This window comes from Notolepis coatsorum (assembly GCF_963971535.1).
Source record: "Notolepis coatsorum genome assembly, chromosome: 20".
In the NCBI taxonomy this organism is placed as follows: domain Eukaryota; kingdom Metazoa; phylum Chordata; class Actinopteri; order Aulopiformes; family Paralepididae; genus Notolepis; species Notolepis coatsorum.
Genome location: NC_140184.1, coordinates 61,452,376 through 61,474,112, shown reverse-complemented (window position 1 = coordinate 61,474,112; position 21,737 = coordinate 61,452,376). Strand labels below are relative to the sequence as shown.

The 21,737-nt window shown below is 47.2% G+C and overlaps 1 protein-coding gene across 1 annotated transcript in view; it reads left to right on the top strand.

Annotated features, from left to right (window-relative positions):
- The window catches only part of tdp1 (tyrosyl-DNA phosphodiesterase 1), a 118,841-nt gene that overhangs the window by 19,712 nt on the left and 77,392 nt on the right, over positions 1-21,737 (top strand). The window contains exons 3-7 of the mRNA XM_084337398.1: positions 3,181-3,224; positions 3,325-3,380; positions 8,940-9,036; positions 11,661-11,695; positions 12,565-12,657. Of these exons, the coding sequence (XP_084193524.1) occupies positions 3,181-3,224; positions 3,325-3,380; positions 8,940-9,036; positions 11,661-11,695; positions 12,565-12,657 (325 nt within the window). The remainder of the gene's footprint in view (positions 1-3,180; positions 3,225-3,324; positions 3,381-8,939; positions 9,037-11,660; positions 11,696-12,564; positions 12,658-21,737) is intronic.

Below are 21,737 nucleotides of genomic sequence, written 5' to 3'. Positions count from 1 at the left end.
GGTTCCCTGTTTCCTCTCTTTTATACAGGGCAGGGTTGACGGGTGTTTTCCCTCGGACGCGTCATATGGGACCCATATCTGTGTCTTGGCCAGCTTCCTGCCGCTCTCCCAGGCGGCTTGGAGGGAACGTTATCTTGGTTCTTGTTAGAATTACCATTGATATGTTTTGGGTCTCGACGTGTACATAGTGCTGGCCCTGGGTGCTTCTGTGTGGAACCACGCATGGGCTTGCGCGCCTTGGTTGCTCATCATTGAAACAGCGTTTTTATGGGGCAACTAGGATGGAGTTTGTCTCTTCCGAGCGCCAGTGTACTAGGTTAGTCCCGATGAATTCTCGTTCGTCTCTGGGGGGAGATAACGGAATAGTTCAAAGCATTGGCGGAGGGGTCTCACGCTTTTGGGGTGGGCCACCGGGCGCGGTGCTTTTATGTTCTAACCGTCTTGGTGGCACCCTCTGTGATATTTTGGATCGACACGCGTACCTACCCCCCTCTTAGGACTGGGGATGGTGGCGTGATTAGGACACAGGACTGGTTCTGGTCGCGCCGGACCAGGTCAGTTAACCCGTTGTCCACCGGGGTGCAGATCTGCTGTTCTGGTACCCTGAAGGACTTGTGCTTTTTCGGGGGGAAAATGACGGGTCGGCCCGGGCGTTGCAGGGGTTGATGTTATGGAGGTGTTCGTGATTATGTCACTGCGTGTTATCCTTCACTTTTGCTTGGTCCATATTGTGTTGTACCTTGCGCTGTGCTAAAGGAGCCTGGTCCTTCTCCATTCTTTTTTCGCCCCTCTCTTCTCCTGCTTGGCGGGGCTGGGAGGGGGCTGTCGAGGTGGTTCTTGTACCCCTCTGGCATCCCTGTGTACATCCCAGTCCGCCGGGCCCAGGTCCGGACTTGTTCTCGTCGACCTGTTGGCCTGGGTTAACCCCTTCTTGAGAACTGAAACACTTGTACTGCTGTATAGCCGGTGTATACCCGCAGTGGTGTTTTGGGTTTTTTTCTTGGGGGGGTTATAGGAACAACCGCCTCCTGTTAGGTGGTGGTTGGTTTCCAGGTGTGTTGGTAGCGGAGTCTACTCTCTGGTTAGGCCGGGCTAGACCCCGTCTGCCTGCGAGTGTGCCCCCCGCACCCTTCATGACGTCTGCCAATCGTGTCAGCCTTCTCTGCCTCAGCCCCTCTAGAGGGTCTGGTTTTTTTTGTGGAGGCTGCGACATGGTGCACAGCATACCGAACGCCCCTTCCGCCAGGGTGCTGTTTTCAGCAGACCCCTTAGGCTTCTGTCTAGTCCTCAGTGCTCCGGGCTCAGGTCGAGTCCTTTTGACCTGTTGCCTGGATTGAGGGATCAACCTCTTTGGGGGTTGTCTCCCCGGTGCGCTGCCTGGTCCCACTGTGGGGGTGTAGCCTTGTGCTTCAGGGCGGCGTGCTGTAGGGGGGAAGGGCCTGCTCTTGGATGGGCCCTGTCCGATACGCTGGCGATGTGGGGGGTGGTGTCACTAGTGACCGCCTGGTGGGGTCTGGCCTCACCAGGCCCCCTTTTCCGGGGGGTCCAGTCCCTTCCGCTGCTACGGCCTTGCCACAGGGTTGGGTTCTTGACCTTGACCCCGTGATATTAGGGGTTGTAACGGGTTTTTTTCCCTTCCCGTTCGTTCCCTAGTGGCATGTGGGTTGCGCGCCTGTGTAGTCGTGGGTTCTTCTGTGGGAAGGTAAGTCCCACGGTCTGCTCACCCTGTGCGTTGAGTTGCTAAACCCTCTTTGCACGGTCGGATCCGATTCCCTCCCGTCATCCACTAGGGGGGTCCGGGGGCTCGGGTCCTCCCCAGTTCTGATGGTTGTGGGTAGGGCTGCAACTAATGACTATTTTGGTAGTCGACTAATCTGTCTTATTTTTTCGATTATTCGACTAATCGAAAAAAAAATTATATATAAAAAAAATATATATATTATATAATTTTTTTATTTTTATACATTTTTTTGCACTACCTATCTTTGTGAAAGTGGCTTCTCAGCTCTGGTCCAGCTGAAGACAGAGCAGAGGAACAGATTGGACATTGAGCATGACCTCAGAGTTGCTTTGTCTACCATCACCCCAGACTTTGAGACTCTTGTCAGGACCAAACAACATCCCCAGTTATCCCATTAGTTCCCCCAAACTTACTGTCGGTCTGTTATGTTAAGCTAAGAAGTCTTCAGCTGGACCAGAGCTGAGAAGCCACTTTCACAAAGATAGGTAGTGCAAAAAAATAAATAAAAATAATAATAATATATATATATATATTTTTTTTTCTTCTTTTAAGCGACTAATCGACGCAACAATTCCTCGTCGACGATTTTTTATAATCGACGTTGTCGATTATGTCGACTAATCGTTGCAGCCCTAGTTGTGGGGTGCCTCAGCGGGTACATTTGTCGAGCTTCCGCTCTGCTCAGCTCCTGTGTTCCACTTAGAGCGCAGAGCGTAAGCTATACGAAATATAACATATGGTTATCCTATAACCATAGTTATATGAGTATAGTGAGCGCTCTGCACTGGACTCACTGAGGACCCCGTGGTCTTTGCCTTCGGTGGTGATAGACTTGGGAAGGAGCTGTTAGTATGGCCACACCCCTGCTTATGTAGAGGGGGTGTGGCCAGGCGGATGGGTGTGTACATGTACATGTGGAGACATTTATTCAGTATCTAGACTGATATAGGATATGTTCCACTTAGAGCGCAGAGCGCTCGCTATACTCATATAACTATGGTTATAGGATAACCGTATGTTCAATGTTCAGTGCCAGTTAGGTTATGAGGTTTCTTTTTTCCAATTCAGTTCAGTTCAATGCAGTTCAACTGCCAGTGCAGTGCAATAACTAAATAATAATTAAATAGTTAAATAATACAAAATAATAATTTGCTTAAAAGAAATCAGATTTTTTTTTAAATGTAATTATATGAAAACCGATTTATGTATAATTTAGCTAGCTCGCCAACGTTACTGTGATTAAAGCAAACTTTAATAAACAATTAAAAAAATTATATATTTTTTAATACATTTATTTTTTTATTATAATTTTTCTGGAGGGGCGGGCCGCCCCGCCAAGGCAATGGTAGGGGAAACACTGGAAATTCAAGTGATTTGTTGCTTGGTTGAACACTTACTGCAACAAGTTTTCACTAATCATGTTTTTTTCTTTAATCTAGACATTCTTTCTCCTTTATTTGGAACATTGAAAGAATCTGTTCAGGTGAGATATTATATATTATATTATATTTTTTGTGGATGTTTTATTTTGTCTGCTGATATGAAACAGTCACCTTTTATTTACATTGTTCCTTTCTTTATAGTTTAACTACTGCTTTGACATCGCTTGGATGGTGAAACAGTACCCCCCGGAGTTTAGGTAATACTCGCATTGACATACACTAACCATACTCTCATTTACATACACTAACCCCTGGGCCCTCATTTATCAACGCTGCATATGCACAGATATGTGCGTAAACCGTGCGTACGATAATTTCTAAGCAAAGTGTGGGATTTATCAATATGAACGTGTGCTTGAGATTGTGCGTATATCTACGCACAGGTCAGGTATATGGCACCAAACGGTAGAATAGGAAAACGGCAACGGAAGCTTTCATGCATTCGAGTTTCAACACCGACGTACTGTTCGGTATGACTCATTAATTGTTAATAACTATATATATATATTTATAGTTAATTAATACTTCTCACAGGGAGCTGTTTTCAGAGATAGATAGGGCAGTCTATTTGCAGAGAGAACATAATATTAAAGGGGAACTATCTTATAAATGGCCTTTTTGAGTGTTTAGCATTGTTTCCTAGCTATGTGAACTTATATTAATATGATCTATGTCTCAAAATTCTCATATTGGCGCATTCTTCCAATTCTCCTCTCACAATATTCACCCTCACTGAACTGAGTCGTTTGAAAATGTGCGCGATATGTGATGTCATATAGTCACTGCTGCATGTTAATGTTCAGCAGGCGGCGCAGGCCACACAGTGGTTTAGGTGGCACCTGCAGCCCAGGCTGCAAAACAGCTCGAGATCTTGAGGTAGAAAAATGCTGTTTTTGAGGACTTGATTAGAAATACAAAACAATGAATAAAAAAAATATATATATTACAGAGGTGTTCCATAGACTCACAGGAATTGTGTAAAAGTGCCCAAATAGTGAAAGAAATAGTAAAATAGTTCCCCTTTAAGTAGAGTCCGCTACCCGAGAGACACACTCTCCTTGATTTGTACCGCAATTTGGGACCCAAATTGGAGCGTAGAACAAAATGCACAAATTCCACCCCTGTGCACATTCAAGTCCTCTTCACCCTGGGATCTTTGGCCACCAGCACGGTCCAGCATGATATTGGAGATGGATCGAGCAATAGACTGTACCACTACCACCACCCATGTATCTGTCAAAGCTCCATCAATAAACAAATGCAGTTATGTGAATAGAAAGGGATTCCACTCAGTCAATGTACATGCAATGTGCATTTGGCTGATAAATGTCGTTGCTGGTGGCTGGGAGGAATGCGTGACTCATTGTATTTAATTAAATTGTAATGTTATTACTGGGGTATCTGTAATTAAAATATCACTTAAATGCAGGTGATCGGGGTTATCCACTGAAGCCATAGTTAATGACTCTGACCAACCCAATGACCAAACAGGAGCGCAATTATAATGGGCTCACGCGTGCACAAGAGCTATAGAGTGCATTTATTTTGCAATATACAGCGCAAAATAGTGGTTACGAGTTTGTATTCTCCATTGGGTTGCATTGGTAGAAATTTGCTTCAGTGACTTGTTCATTTCAGTCATTACAGTGCAAATCTCGGGTCAGCTTGTAATTTATTTCTGTAAATGTGCAGGGTCTGTATAGGACTGCGTCAGTCAACACCCTTAGACGCTCCTTCCTCCTGGGTGTCCACTGGAATGGACTTCATAGGATTTATTTATTCTCAAAAAATATTTAACCTCTTAGTTTTAACTCCCTCTTAACTCTTTAACGGCCACCCACTTTCCCCATCTGTACCGCCTGGCGCCAGCGTTATTGACCATTTTAGCGATGTTTGCAGACCCATCGTGTGTTCTGTATTATAGCTATGGAGACAGACAATAGTATGGCTCATTTGCCAGGCATTGTTCATAGTCCATTACTGCCTAATCAGTTCATTTCTACACACTGTAGTTTGTAGTTTACTACATGCTAAACATCGCCCATTTCCAAAATGATCCAGTCTTTTTCCATAGATCGCGAGATATGACGCGCTATATGCAATAAGCCCAAATCACCTGAAACCCCAAATACTCCCAAATCAAAGGTATATACCATGTACATATGTGCCTTCACAAAATCATCAAGGGGGGGGGGGGGGGGGGAGGGGCGGGTCGTTTCAACTAGAAACTGCGATCGTGTTTGTCGAGCATGTTTTACGTCCGGTAAAACACGACACTGTGATCGTTACAAAAACATGTTTCAGGTTCGGTAAAATAGACATAGAATATACCTTACCTTAGCCAGAAGGTATTCCAAAAAGAATAATTCCCAGTGATCGCATCGCCATCGCGATTACACATGTATATGTCTATACGGGAAATAGGCTAAAGGTGCTCCCATAGTCGAGCAGACTGTACACAGAGCAGACTCCGCGGAGGTCCGCGCGGCTCTTTGAGCTTTCATAGTCGAGCAGATCTCAGCGGACGTCCGCGGTCTATTTCCTACATTTCTCGCACCAGTTTTACTACATTTCCCACAATTCTGTCTGTTCTACTGTACTGGCAGATCAGAGGGAACATTATCAGCGGGAGAGAGAGAGAGGGAGAGGGAGAGAGAGAGAGAGAGAGAGAGAGAGACAGAGAGAGAGAGAGAGAGCGCGCTTCACGGGCTCATCTCTCTCCTCGCGCCACCAATCGCTCGCGCAGTGTCACATTTAATGCAGTTCGATGTCAACCAAAACGCCGAGCAGTGTTTTGTGTGACACCAAGTCAGCGGCGCGGATGTCCGCGCGTCAGGAAATAGGAGCTTCGCACCTGTGGGTCTGCTGTCCGCTGAGATCAAAGCTCAAATAGCCGCGCGGACCTCCGCGGAGTCTGCTCTGTGTACAGTCTGCTGGACTATGGGAGCGCCTTAAGGCTCGAGGCGATCGCTGTGTCGGTCTGTCTCCGAGGAGGAGGAGCCCTTGCAAAAAAAAAAAAAGAGAATAGGTGTATCCACACCAAGCCATTCCAGTTCAAAAGGTAGGCGATACTGCCACCTGGTGAGATTCAATCGTCATTGCAATTCCAACGTAGGCAGATGAGCCAGAGACACCTAGAGGGCTCTGGCTGACCGTATAGAACGGGGATCAAAGGAAAATATCAAAGGATTAAAACCTGAGTATACTCGGGTTTTGGCGCTCAACGGTTGGCGAGATAACCCGACTATACTCGGGTATGGCGCTGAAAGAGTTAACAGGCACCCCAAAAAGTGGCCATTTTAGTTTTAGTTTGAGGACTGCATACTTTTTTTGCAAACCAAAATACCATACTTTATACTTATAGCACATGCATGAGCCTGGACTCTTTTAAAAGATAGCATTCTGAAGTTTCAGATACAATAAAGAAATATCACGTTTAGTGCTAATGAAATAGAGTAACATAGGTCTGAACTTGAGTTGTAGAAAAACTTGTTACCCACGTTTTTCTGTAGTAGTTGCAATATCCAGAAGTAGTATATCCAAAAAGAAATGGTATGAGCTGGTTCCATAGCCTGAAGTCTTATGTAGTAGATGTGAGTGATTAGGAGAGATTTTGTTTTTCTCCCATCCCAATGTTAGTCGTTATGCCAATTCCCAATCCCCTACCTGGTCGTTGCATGCTCTGCCGTCGGTCTGGGAGGGCAGAGACTATCACATGCTTCCTCCGACACATGTGTAGCCAGCCCACCGCTTCTTTTCACCTGGCAGTGCAGACTCTCACTGGGGGAGTGTAACGTGTGGAGGACACTACCTCCCCCAGGATCCGACCTCGCTGTGCAGGCGCCCCGACCGATCTGTAGGAGTCGCTGTTTTACAACGACCAGGACAGGACAGGGGTGGCACCTAGGTACAGCGAGGGCATGATAAAATCAATGTTTAAAATTAAATTAAATAAGGGTCAACTCTATTCTGTACAGTGTGAAATAAGCGACCAATGGTGTTCCGTACAGTGCAATAACAGGATTTACGCCGCAAAACTGTATACAAATAGTTTACAATCAATCAAAAATGTTTTTTACTCAAACTGTTTATTAATTAATTACCGTAATTAAATTAATAACATTTTATTTATGTAAATGCTTTTGGATGACGAGCAAACATAATTTCATATCACTCATTCTCAATCAGACATGCAGATCTAAAAAGTTAGATAAGCAGAGCCTTCCAAGTTTTTAGTCCCACGTCAGTTTGTTATTAGATTATTGAACACATATATATATATATATATATATATATATATATATATATATATATATATATATATATATATATATATTATTTTTATAAATGTTTGTAACAAATATCCCCCCCCCCCCCCCCCCATAATTTCACTGAGCTGTATTCATTGGTTCAATTGGAATAATATACGATACATGACATCACACATCTTAACTCAATGACTAAATTAATTTGTGTCTTATATTTTTTAATGACTGAATGAATGACCATTGCATTTATATAGCGCTTTTCTAAACACTCAAGTGCTTGTAGGGTGTAAATTGCCTCCTTCACCACCACTGTGTAGCACCCAACCTTGAGCTACACAGACTCAATGGCTGCCATACCCTGGCACCAGGCACACATCACACAGGGAGACGGGGATTGATATCAGCCAATTACGGGGAAGGGATGATTAGGTGGCCTTGATGTCAGAGACCTGATTGGGACCCCCTATTCTTTGCGATAAATGCCCTGGGTTCTTTAACAACCAAGGCACTCACAACTGTACGGTGTCCCTGTCACTGTGACAGGGGCATTGTTACTGCCAAGTCCAGAGGACAGAGTGCTCCCTGCTGGACAACAACGGCACTTTCCAATAACAGCCTCGACCAGGGCTTGAACCGGTGATCTTCCGATCATGAGTCCGGAGCCCTACCCATGTAGCCACACTGCAATTTTGGGATATGTGTCAAATTACGAGTATGATTATTTAATTTAATTAAATTTCAAACCTTTATTTAAACTCGTAGGACTCTGAGATTACCCTCATTTACAGCGACGACAAGCTTACACAACTTAGACATAGTTATTATCAGCAATTTCATACATATAGACACAATAAAAACGAATCATGGGAAAGCTGGATCTATTTCTGTACAGGAAGCCATTTTTCTGTCACAGCTTGGAAGCAATAATATCCACATGGAACATAAATGAAAATGTCTCATCGAGCCACAAGCCAAGATATTTATACTCAGCGACTCTCTCAATGTTGGAACTGCTTACAGTAGATAATGTACTTCTCAGCTCTGGAGAACATTAAAAGATATCAGTGGCCAATTGAACAGTGTCAGCGATACAGTACACAATAGTATCATCTGCATATAAGTGGGTATGACAGTTATTCACAGAAGAAACAATATAATTAATATAAATAGTAAAAGGACAGGACCCAACACTGAGCCTTGCGGCACCCCTTTAGTTATGGACAAGAATTCAGATTGAGCAGGGCCAATTTCACACACTGATCACCTGAAAACAATCACATGCACCACTATCCATGCCAATACTAGATAACCTTTTTTCAAAACATGTGATGATCAACTGTATCAAAGGCTATATAGAGAGAAACACAGTGTTTCCTATTATCTAAAGCCAAAATTATGTAATTAGTATTCAATGTGGTTGAAATTCTGCTGTGAATCCAGATTGATGTGATGATCATGATAAGTCCTTTTATCCCAACTGTGGTCCAGGGATAAGCCGGTTCTGATCGTTCATGGAGACAAGCGGGAGGCCAAGGCCCGTCTGCTGCAGCAGGGCCAGCCCTACCCACACATCACCTACTGTCAGGTATGCATCTCCCAACCACACATGGAAAGAGTACTAAAATATGAGTACTTATTAATAATATCATTACAGTTCTAACCATGACTTTGAAAACATCAGATGTTTCTCACTTTCTGGCTGTAACAAATTAAACATACAACATGACGTCGTCGCTGACATTTTAAGTTAAAATAGTATGAATAGAATAAGATTTTTAAAATTCAACTTTCATGACAAACATGGCACTGAGTAGTGATATCGGAGTTGTTTTACGAGTACATGAGCACAGTATCAAACTGCACAGAATCACAGATAAATTCAACCTAAAAATACATATTCAATAACAATTCAATGAGTACCATTTTCTGGAAGAGGAAAGGCTTATATGGTAGGACAGGTACATTACAATTATTCTGTCATTTGTCTGTGTCCACACACAACACAACATTAAATTACAGTCATAAATGCACTATAAATAAACAATAGACAAGTAGACAATCAAAGTGGAGGAGAGAGGAGGGAGTGAAGCAGCGTTGCAATCCTAAAACAAACAATCCTAAAACAAACAATCCTAAAACAAACAATCCTAAAACAAACAACCTTAAAACAAAAACAAACCATTAACAGTCAGCTTAACCGTTTCGGGGCCAACCACGGATAAATCCGTGTTTCGAATCCAACGGTTGAGGACCAACCACGGACATGTCCGTGGCAAGGTTGTTTTGGCTTTTATTCCATTGTAATAACCTACTCGATGTCACCGAGCTGCACTGCAGATCTACCCTCCTCTTCGAATTCTGAAAAGTGCATTACCGGCCAGATCCTCTTAGGGGCGCTGTCTCGATAATGCAGTGTGCCCTGTGGCAGAACGGTGCACTATTCTTTTGACTTTCAATGAAGTTTCCAGTTAGCTGGATTCTGGATGTGCAGCCTAGTAGCTTGGAATACCTTTTGCGACGCCGAATTCACTATGCAGTAAAGGAATATATCATCAGCCAATGGACATATTGATCTACCAGATGGCGATCGATAACTGGGAAATGCTTTGGGGGATCCAACCGGCCCACGGTAAGATCTTTTTCACGTAAATGTCATGCTGATCAGGGCTGTTATGATAGCCATCCACCCGAACAGCGAATGAGGCTAATGAGGCTAACGCGGTTATTGGTAATCAATAATCAGAAACGACGTCCCCCGCCCCCCCCCCCCCCCCTTTCATGCATTCATGGTGGACCATCATACCGATCATATGCAGTTTGAGTTTTAACTGTAGCTTCTTTATATCCAAAATGCCATTGGATTTAACGTTAGTAGCTATTAGCCCTGTATCTCGCGTTCCAGGAAATATCCCAGCCGAAATCCCTTATAACGCTTATATTCAAGACGCTATAAAATGAGAACGTATTGATGATTTTTTATTATTTTTTTTCTTTAAGCCATTTTGAAGGGACGGTTTATGGTCTCAATTGACAATGGGAATGGACAGATAGCAATACTATAAAGTATAGATTTAGCTCTACAAACAGCCCCACTGACTATGCAAGTCTGTTTAGAAATGCTGGCCGTCTACAGTGATTTTAGACGGATCCAAATGGCCATGAATGTGTTAATGGAGGCATTGAACGTTTCCAATAGACTCTCATATTCATATTTATATTCCATAGTGCCAATCAATTATAGCTACTGTTTGCACCAACCAATGTCCTGCTGGAAGACTTGGTTAAGAGTTGAATGCTGACATGGTGGACTTGATATAGTAATGGGTGCTCAGCCTCACCTACGAGGAGAGGAGAAATGAGTTTGGACCCTTGAAAATTGCAGCATAGCTAGGTGGCGTCTGTAGCACAGAACATGACTGTAATTACTAAAAGGTTGTATGACATTTTCTCTTCCTTGATATCTCTCACAGACTTTTTGGCAAGCTTAAAGAGAGACTGAGTGCAGAGTAAATAAATAATTTAAAGATTCATTCAGTTCAATGAAAATCGTGTTTTTCAATCTCCTTGCTTTTTTTAACAGAAGGTATGTTGGTGGAAAATTGGTCAAAATGTTAGAACTTTTGAAAATGATGTCTATCCTCCTGGATATCAACATAATCTCTTTCTTGAAGAGATTGCGTAATCTACTTGGGTTGTCAGTTGTCAGTAGGTGTAAATATAATTTATATCAGCTAGCTGATATAATATATGTTCTGAATTTGATATAATGCTGTTTTGGTACAGATTCACAGTTTCTAGCCTTTATTAAGTTAGACTGGTAATGGCCTCATTTACCGTTGTTGTGCAGATAAAACACCAAACCAAAACCCTCTGACATTTCTTGCCAACATATGTTGGAACAAGGTGTTGTTATCTAATTTACTCAATATACCCAAATCCTCTCTCTGTGCTGTTTAACTGATGCAGCACAAACACATTACTAGCGTAATCTTATTTTCCGCTTTGCATAACCTTATTTCCTGATGTCTTTAATCGTTTTATGTTTTTTTTAATTGTTTCTTTAAAAGGAGCCTTTGAAGTCAGATGTCATTTTCTCTTTCTGTGGTGAGATGCAGCCTGTGAGCCAGGCACAGTGCGGCACTATGATAAGCCATGTTAGCGTTGATGTATTTCTCCCCCCCCCCCCCCCCCCCCCCCCCTCTGTTACAGGCCAAACTGGATATTGCCTTTGGAACTCACCACACGTAAGGGTTATTACTTCATTTGCACTGTTCATATGATCTTGTTTCTCTTATTTACATTTAGTCATTTAGCTGACACTTTTATCCAAAGAGACTTACAAATTGTGAACAAAAAGTCAGCAGGAAGGGTACAACTCTGGCGGCTAAGGGTAAGTGGTATTGTTCGTCAAACAGTGTCGATAGACATATTGGTATAGTACAGTAGATAGTAGTATAGACATAGTAGCAAAGTACATAATAGTTTCATACATTTTCTTTTCTTATAAACGCCCCCCTCCCCCTCTGTTCTTTTCACAAATTGCACCCCGTGTGTGTGTCCATGCTTATGTATGCGTGTGAATAATACTTGCTAGTGGTTGCCGGGGCTACAGTACAGCCTCTGTATCACCCTGGCTTTATTTACAGTTCCTATCATTTAACACATGCTCTAAGGCTAGATGTGTGAGCAATAATTTCACTTGAACTTGTTGTGATTGTTGTATAGTATAGTTACTTAGTAACAGCAAGTATAGCATAGGGACATAGAAGAAAAACTGCACATCCAGTGCCTTTAAGCGATTTATTAACATGTCTATTTTACCATGTCTATTCTAGTTATCTTTTTATTATTATTACTATTGTTTTATTGCACAATCGAAGCGGGAATGGCCAACCGCATTTCACTGTATGCCCTGGTATGTATGTGATGAATAAAACTCTTGAATCTTGAAAAATCTTTATGTTGATAAACATTGATTGGGCCGTCCTAGACCCTAGGAATAACATCTTCTTAAATTGAGTGGTATTCTCCTCCAAGGGCCTTGCAGGGTACATTTTCTGTCGTATGCGTAGTGTTGAGTGTTGTAGATAATTGTCCTCCCATATTTGTTCAGGAAGATGATGCTGCTGTGGTATGAGGAAGGCTTCAGAGTTGTCATCCTCACCTCTAACCTCATCCGAGCCGATTGGTACCAGAAGACACAGGGGTGAGTTTGTTTGCTAATGGCTTATCAATGAAGTTGAGTGGTAGCCTCATCCCTGGAGAAGGCCTGAGATCACAATAATATGAATGAATGGAAAGAGCCCTTCCTAGTGTATGATGGTGATCATATTAGAAAGAGCCCTTCCGACTTCCGGTTTGCGATGATCAGGTAGACAGCTACAGGGAAGAGCTCCCGGTCAATGAATATGAAAAAAGGAAGTAAAACGATCTAAAACACGCTAAAAAAGTGACAATTCAAAGACAAGAGAATGAATGCAGAATGAACACGAGGAGAAACGAGAGAAAAACGACCCCCGACAAGGAAAATACACAAAAGGAAAAGATTCAACACGAGGAGATGACGCAACAGGTACAACAAGCTAACGTAACGTTAGATGGCAGTGCAGATCAACCCGGCTGGGTGGTGAAGCTACAAGCTAGCATGCAGGCTAACATGATGGCTAACATGCAGGCTAACACACAGATCATGCTGGATGCAATACAGAACATTCAGATGAGCATGGAACCTAATTCAAATAAGATTGACCAAACGGATGGGAAGGTTAAAAGAACGAATAGACTGACTCGGAGGAGAATTAAAGCGGGGGCTGGAGGATTTCAGAGAGGAAATAAATAAGAGACTTGAGACAGTTGATGAAGAGTTGCGGGCCCAAAAGAAAGACATAGGGACGTTAGAAGAACGAATGGCAGAGACAGAGGAATGGAATACAGAGGCCCAGGAGATTCTAATAGCTACTCTCGAACAACAAATCAGACTGCAGGAGAAGCTAACTGACTTGGAGGGGAGATGAAGGAGAAACAATATACATATATGGGGACTGAGAGAAGGGAGACTCGATGACCAAATATTTGGATAAGCTAATTCGCAAAGAAGTGTCAGAGGTCGACAAGATAGGGATTCAAAGGGCGCACAGGGCGCTCGCCCCAAAACCACAAGCAAATAAACCCCCGAGAGCAGTTATTGTCAACTTCTTGAAATTCGAAGTAAAAGAAAACATACTCAAAGCAGCCTGGCAGAAGAAGATGGAGGTGGAGGGACAGAGAGTGTCTTTTGATCATGACTATTCAACAGAGGTGGCTGTAAAACGTTGGAGCTACGTAGAACTCAAAAAGATTCTAAAAGAGAAAGGAATCAGGTTCCAATCACCAATGACCACGCTGAAGGTACATTGGAATGAAGGCATCAAAGTATACATCAACGCGCAGGAGGCGGCGAGGGAAATGTCTCGGAGAGGATGGATAGTGCCAGAAGGGGAAGGAGAGAGACCTACACTGCTGCAGAGGATGGAGAAGGCACGCAGATGGACCAGAGTCGAGAGACGAGAACGAGGGGAGGAGGTCAGAACGAGAGCAAGAGAGGACCTGAATCGATTCAGAAAAGACCAACCATGAAGTACGACAACGAACAATACGAATACACGGGAGAGGGGTCTGGATGAGAGAGGAGGAGAAGGAGACGAGAGGAGGTGAAGGGCCACGGCGATCCAAGGAAAGAGGAGTACAGAACGAAATTATTATGAAAGACTAAACGATATGAATGCATTCTCTGGGGGACCTTTGGGGATACCAATCCAAGTTATGATTTGAAAATACATACTACGTATACATATTATTTGAAAAGAAAATGACGTTTTGATTCGGGACACATATTATAAGTATCACACATTGGACTGAAATGAAGGACCTACAGGATTGCACGTGGCACACAAATATGGTGATATAGAACATAAGAAAAACATATACAAAGCTCTGACCGGCAGCTCTGGAGCCGAACTCGGATCACACGTTGGACAAATATAGTGAGCTTGGAAGAACCACCACAGGAGGTATCTTCGCCACTAGGGGGGGCCCTCTCACTAGGAGAGCCATCACCCCCCACCCACCAACGGGGAATAGGGGGACAGAATTAGAAACCTCAAATACCTTGGAAGCGCCATCTTGTTGCAGGAAAGATTTGCCTCTAGGATGGAACCCAGGTATGTAATTTCATCTTTCCTTGTGACAATATTGTCACCCACTGTAACAGAGAAGCCGTTGGTCTTGCTGAGTTTGTTATTTGATCCGAAGAGAATGGACTCTGTTTTACCCAGGTGTAATGATAGTTTGTTATCAGCGAGCCAGGTGCAGATTCTGCCGAGTTCTGAGCTGAGGGTTTGTTCAACCTGTAACTTGTTCTTGTCAGAGACCAGCAGGGCTGAGTTGTCCGTGAACAGGAACAAGTTGCAGTCACAAGCTGATGACATGTAATTACTAATTTGCATAAATTAGGAACAGTAACGGTCCTAGTATGCTTTCTTTTGGAACACCACAGTTCACTGGGAGGGGGGGGGATCGGGTACCGTTTACCTCTACCATCTGTTCTCTCCCCTCCAGGTAGGATTGCATCCAGCTCCAGACAATAAAGGAAATAATGGGATACGAAGTGCCTTTGACAGACTTGGTACTATATCTAGGGAACCTGACACAGGAGTATATAAGAGGGGAAGACAAATATCTGATAAAGATACTATTGGTAGCAAGCAAAAAGGCAATAACCAGACTATGGTACAAGGAGGACCCACCAACAAGGGAATAATGGCTAGGAGTAGTAGAGGAGATACAAGAAATTGAGAGACGTACACATATGCTGAGATTACAGGAGGAAACGTTTGGGTCAAAGTGGGAAAAGTGGGAAGAATATAAGGGGAGAGGGAACGACACCACAGAGTGAATAAGAAGGAGGAAAATAAAATGAAATGTAAATATGGAATGTAAATGCAAAAGTGTCAATGTACCCATGTCACTATTGTTTTTATGTTTGTTTCTTGTATGATTTTCATCCCAGTTTTGTTAAATGTTTGTAAGTTAAAAACTGCAAATAAAAGTTTAAGTTAAGTAAAAAAAAAAAAAGTGTATGATTGTGATCATATGTGAACAGGCACAGACTTTAGGGTACCGTACAGAATACCGTACACAGATCAACCATACAGTCACCTGGTGCACAGACTATAACCTCCTCCTCAACTCATCAAAAACCCAAGAACTCATCATCGACTTCAGACGCCAGCCAAACCCCAAAACCCCCATATCCATCTCCGGCAAACATATAATCACCACAGACTCCTTCAAATTTCTTGGCACCCACATAAGCAACAACCTCAAATGGAAAACCAACACAGACCGCATCCACAAAAAAGCCAATCAAAGACTCTTCTTCCTCCGCCAGCTCAAAAAATACAGAATCAGAAAACATCTCCTGCTCCGTTTTTACCAGGCCATCATTCAAAGCATCCTCACCTTCTCCATAACAGTTTGGTACAGCAGTCTGGACATTCACTCCAAAAACAAACTGCAAAGAATAATCAATAAATCCTCCAAAATAATCCGCACACCCCTCCCATCACTCGAATCACTCCACCGCCAAAGTACAATAAGAAGAGCAAGAAAAATTATCTCTGACCCCACTCACCCAGCACACCACATCTTCCAGCTGCTGCCCTCCGGGAGGCGCTACAGATCCCTGACCACCAAAACATCCCACTTTAAAAACAGCTTCTTCCCCACTGCCATACAGACACTGAACTCCCTGTAGCAACCCCCCCTACCTCTGTTGCTATGGACATGGACATAAACTGATATTGTGGTCTTTGTAGTGCCCGGAGGAAAGAGGAATAAACGGAGGTAACGTAATGCTTGTTTAATGTACAAAGCCACGTCAGTCAACACAGAACAACAGCACATGTAATCGCCAGCACAGTAATGAATGACAACAGCGAGTGCCACCGCAATAGATGTCCCCTCTGGCCGCGGTGCCAGATTAGTAGTTCCCTCCCACTACACAACACAGTCAGAGGAGAACACGAACCAATAATGTAGTCACTACACCAGCCCCCCCCAGTGTTCACCTCAATATACGAAATCCTCACGGTGAGGAGGGCGTATGGCCCGGCCCCTACGATTGTAGGTAAAGGCAGGAGGTGCGGGAGGGGGTGTGACAACGTCTGTCACATCCTCCTGCCGAGCAGGATGGGGGGCAGTGACCAGACGCTTGCGAGCTGCGGGGGGTCTCAGGGGTCGCAGGGGGGAATGGCTACGGCGTGGCAGGGGAGGTAGGACCGGGGGCCGGCCTCTGCGCGGCGGCAGGGCCAAGTCCAGGGGCAGTTCAAGGTCCAAGTGGGCCGGCTTGAGGCGATCCACGGACACACACTCAGGCCTACCCCCCACGTCGACCACAAAGTTCTTGGCCCAGGCCTCGATGACGCGGAAAGGCCTGTCGTAAGGAGGACGTAGCAGAGTCCTGTGGCCATCGTGACGGATGAACACGAACCTCGCCGAGTGCAGCTCCGGGGGCATCCTCGACGTAGGGACCCCATGCTGCGTAGTCGGGACCGGGACGAAAGTCCTGGCGCTGTCTAGCAGCGAGACGCACTGAGCAGCGGCAGACCAGGGCTCTGTCGACCTGGGAATAAAGTCACCGGGGACCCGTAGCGGCTATCCAAAAACCAGCTCGGCCGACGACGACTGGAGGTCCTCCTTCGGCGCCGTCCTGAGCCCCAGCATGACCCACGGGAGCTTGTCCAGCCAGTCACCGTCCGTGAGGCTGGCTCGAAGGGCGGCCTTCATGGAGCGATAAAAACGCTCGCAGAGCCCATTCGCCTGCGGATGGTAGGCGGTCGTGCGGTGGAGCTTGACCCCCAGACTCTCCGCCACCGCCGCCCACAGTTCCGAAGTGAACTGTGAGCCACGGTCAGAAGAGAGATCAGCCGGGGTGCCATAGCGGGAGACCCACACCGCGATGAACGCCCGGGCCAGGTCGGGGGCCGTCGTTGAGGAGAGCGGGACCGCCTCCGGCCAGCGAGTCGTCCTGTCCACCATGGTGAAAAGGTAGTTGTATCCGTACAAGGGGGGCAGCGGTCCTACCAGGTCCACGTTGACATGGTTGAACCTCCGCTCGGGCACGGAGAACTGTTCCAGGGGGGCCTTGATGTGCCGATGCACCTTGGCGCGCTGGCAGGCGGTGCACATGTCGACCCAGGCTCTCACATCCCTCTTGAGCCCTTGCCACACAAACCTCCGACACCAGTCGCGAGGACGGCTTCCTGCCAGGGTGAGACAAGCCGTGTATGGCCTCGAAGGCAGGGCGTCTCCAGTTGGCGGGGACTACCGGCCGCGGCTGACCCATGGAGACGTCGCACAAGAGCGTAACCCCCGCGTCACCGAACACTACCTCCTCCAGGCGCAGTCCAGTGTCCGACGACTTAAGAGCTTGGACGGCAGGATCGGCGGCCTGGTCCGCAGCCATGCTGACGTAGTCCAAACCCAGCTGCACCGCACTGACCACCGCCCTGGAGAGACAATCTGCCACCTGGTTGGACTTCCCAGCAACGTGCTGGATGTCCGTGGTGAACTCGGACACGTAGGCGAGCTGGCGCTGCTGGCGGTCGGACAACGGCTCCGCCGTCTTGGACATGGCGTGCGTGATCGGCTTATGGTCCACGTAGGCCGTAAACTCGCATCCCTCCAGCAAGAAACGGAAGTGCCTGACAGCAAGCCACAGCCCGAGGAGCTCCCTGTCGAACGTGCTGTACCTCTGTTCCCTGGGCGACAGCTGGCGGCTGAAGAAGGCAAGCGGCTGCCAGGCGTCCCCAACCCACTGCTCGTACACCGCTCCCACAGCAAAATCAGAGGCGTCCGTGGTGAGAGCGGTGGGCGCCGAGGGCGAGGGGTGGGCCAACATGGTGTCCTGAAAAGCCTTGACCCGCTCCGCCGTCCAGTCCACCGGCTGCTTCAGCGTCTTGCCCTTCTGGGCGTCGTACAGAGGCCGCAGGATGTGAGCGATGTGGCGGAGGAAGCGATAATAAAATGTCACCATCCCGATGAACCCCTTGAGCTCGCTGACTGTGCGGGGGCGCGGAAATGCGGCGACAGCTTCCACCTTCGAGGGGAGGGGGGTCACCTCCTCTGCGGAGACCCGGTGCCCGAGGAAGTCGATGGCGCCCCGCCCGAACTCACACTTCTCCGGGTTGACTATCAGCCCATGCTGGCTGAGCCGTGAGAACAGGGTTCGGAGGTGGGACAGGTGCTCCTCGTCTGTGGCGCTCGCTACGAGGATGTCGTCCAAGTAGACGAAGAGGAATGGTAGGTCCCGGAGCACCGAGTGCATGAGGCGTTGGAAGGTCTGCGCCGCGTTCTTCAGGCCGAACGGCATTCGCAGGAACTCGAAAAGCCCAAAGGGCGTGACGACGGCCATCTTGGGGACGTCCTCGGGGTGCACCGGCACCTGATGGTACCCCCATACCCGGTCCACTTTTGAGAAGAAGCGATTGCCTGCCAGGTTCGCCGCAAAGTCCTGGACATGCGGGACCGGGTAGCGGTCAGGCTTGGACGCGTCGTTGAGGCGGCGGTAGTCCCCACATGGGCGCCACCCACCGTCTGACTGTTCGAGCGCCGAACGATGCCCACTTGCTCCATGTGCGCAAACTCCGCCCTGGCGACGGCCAGCTTCTCCGGGTTGAGGCGTCTGGCCCTGGTGTAGAGGGGAGGCCCCCTGGTCTCAATGTGGTGCTCCACCCCGTGTTTCACCGTGGGCGCGGAAAAAGTGGGCTTGCCCAGGTCGGGGAACTCGGCGAGCAGCCGAAGGTACTGGTCACTTTCGGCGAGTGTATTGGACCACCCGCCGTAGATGGCCTCCCCCTGCGTACATGCAAAGGAAGCGAAAGTCTGCGAGTTGACCAGGCGCTTGTTCCCCACGTCCACTAGCAGGTTGTGGGCGCACAGAAAATCCGCGCCAAGGAGGGGGAATGTGACAGCCGCAACGACAAAATCCCACGAAAAACATTGTCCTCCGAAGCATACGTCCACCGCCCTTGTGCTGTAAGAGCGTATGGGCGTGCCGTCCGCACCCGCCAACTGCGGACCGCACTCTTCTTTTGCCACATCCGACCTCTCTGCCGGAATGATGCTCCACTGGGCACCCGTGAGCAGAGGAAACTGCGACCAGAGGCTGTGTCTCGGATGAAGAGCAGCCTGTTGGTTACGCCAGCGCTCAGGGCCACTACTGAGCGCCGGCCCCGCCGTTTCCCGTAGGTCCGAAGGTGCAGGGTGAGCGGCACCGTCTGGCCTTGGCGCCAAACGTGGCATGGAAGAAGCAATGGCCCGCTGCGTTACCGTGCTGGACATTGGCGCGACCCCGAGTCAGTCGCCATGGGTTTTGCTCCGCAACGAATGTGCACATTTTTTGTTATTATGTTTGTTTTTACTACTTTTTTTATCGAAGCATCACTGGCGGGGACGTCATACGACCGCCAGTCACTTATTGACCTAAACTCCGGACTCAAAGAGGAGTTTAGAGACACTTTATCATGCCAAGAATGGCCAACGGAGATCAGGCGGGACAAAGACAACACGGGAGACAAAGACGGCCGCAAGACAAAGAAGAAACACAGAGGGAAGAGGAGCGGGATCAGATTAAGATTAAGGAAATCTGCTTACCGTCCGGCTATTCCATCTATCTTCCTGGCAAATGCTCGTTCGCTAGAGAGTAAGATGGATGATTTACGAGCGCGGGTCCGATTCCAGCGAGAGATGAGGGAATGCAATATCCTGTGTTTCACGGAGACCTGGCTGAAACCAGTGACTCCTGATCACAGCATCTCTCCCTCCAACTCCTTCACCATCTTCAGAGCGGACCGTACAGAAGCCTCCGGGAAGAGCATCGGCGGGGGGCTATGCCTTATGACCAACAACGGCTGGACTAGCCCCGGGGAAGTGAAGATACTCTCCCGTTCATGCTCTCCCGACATGGAACACCTCACGATCCAATGTCGCCCGTTCCATCTTCCGCGCGAATTCACTGCAGTGATCATGACTGCAGTGTACATCCACCCCCAGGCGAACGTCGGCAGGGCGCTAGCGGAACTACACGACCATCTGAACGTGCACCAGATCAAGCATCCGGACGCAGCCATGATCGTAGCCGGGGACTTCAATCAGGCGAATCTGAAGAAAGTCATGCCGTCTTTCTTCCAGCACATCGTCTGCTCCACAAGGGGAGGAAATACACTCGACCACTGTTACACCCCGTTCAGAGCCGGATACAAGGCTGTACCGGCTCCAGCAACAAACACGTCGGATCATGCCGCCATCTTTCTTGTCCCAGCATATAAACAGAGATCACGTAACGCCGTCGTGTCACGTGAGGTAAAAAAATGGGACGACCAATCAGAGGCCACGTTTCAGGACGCACTAGATGCCGCCGACTGGGGAATGTTCAGGAGTAACAGTGACGTCAGCGATTTCACAGACGCTGTGGTGTCATTCATAACAACACTGGCTGATAGTATCGTCCCCACAAAGAAGGCGAGGGTGTTCCCAAACCAGAAACCATGGGTGGACAGTACTATCAGAGCAGCCCTGAACTCTCGCACCACTGCTTATAACCGGGGCAGAGAGTCAGGAAACATGGAAGAGTACAAGACAACAGTCTACACTCTGCGCAAGGCTGTCAAACTTGCTAAGAGGACGTATGCCGACAAGATGGAGGCACAAATGGCACAGAATGACACAAGAGGATTATGGCAGGGACTGAGGGCTATAACTGACTACAAAGTCAGCGCCCCCTCAATGGGGAGCGACGACGCCTCCCTTGCGGACCAGCTCAACATCTTTTACGCGCGGTTTGGTGCAAACAGTGGCACTGCTAGCCCAACGGCTAGTGACGTCACTGGTGCGCCGGCTGCTGTGGAAGGGGGGGGGCATCCGCGGGGGGGCGGGGACGCTCTCTCATTGACGGTACACAGTGTGAGAAGAGCATTTATGCAGGTGAACACCAGGAAGGCTGCTGGCCCAGATGGAATAACAGGACGCATACTTAAGTCCTGTGCCAACCAGCTTGCCCCGGTGTTCACCGCCATATTTAATCAATCCCTGGCGGAGTCGGTGGTCCCTGCCTGCTTCAAGATGTCTACCATCATCCCTGTACCGAAGAAACCCTCCCCAACATGTCCAAATGACTACAGACCGGTGGCACTCACCTCTGTGGTCATGAAATGTTTTGAGAGGCTGGTCAAGGACCACATTTGTGCC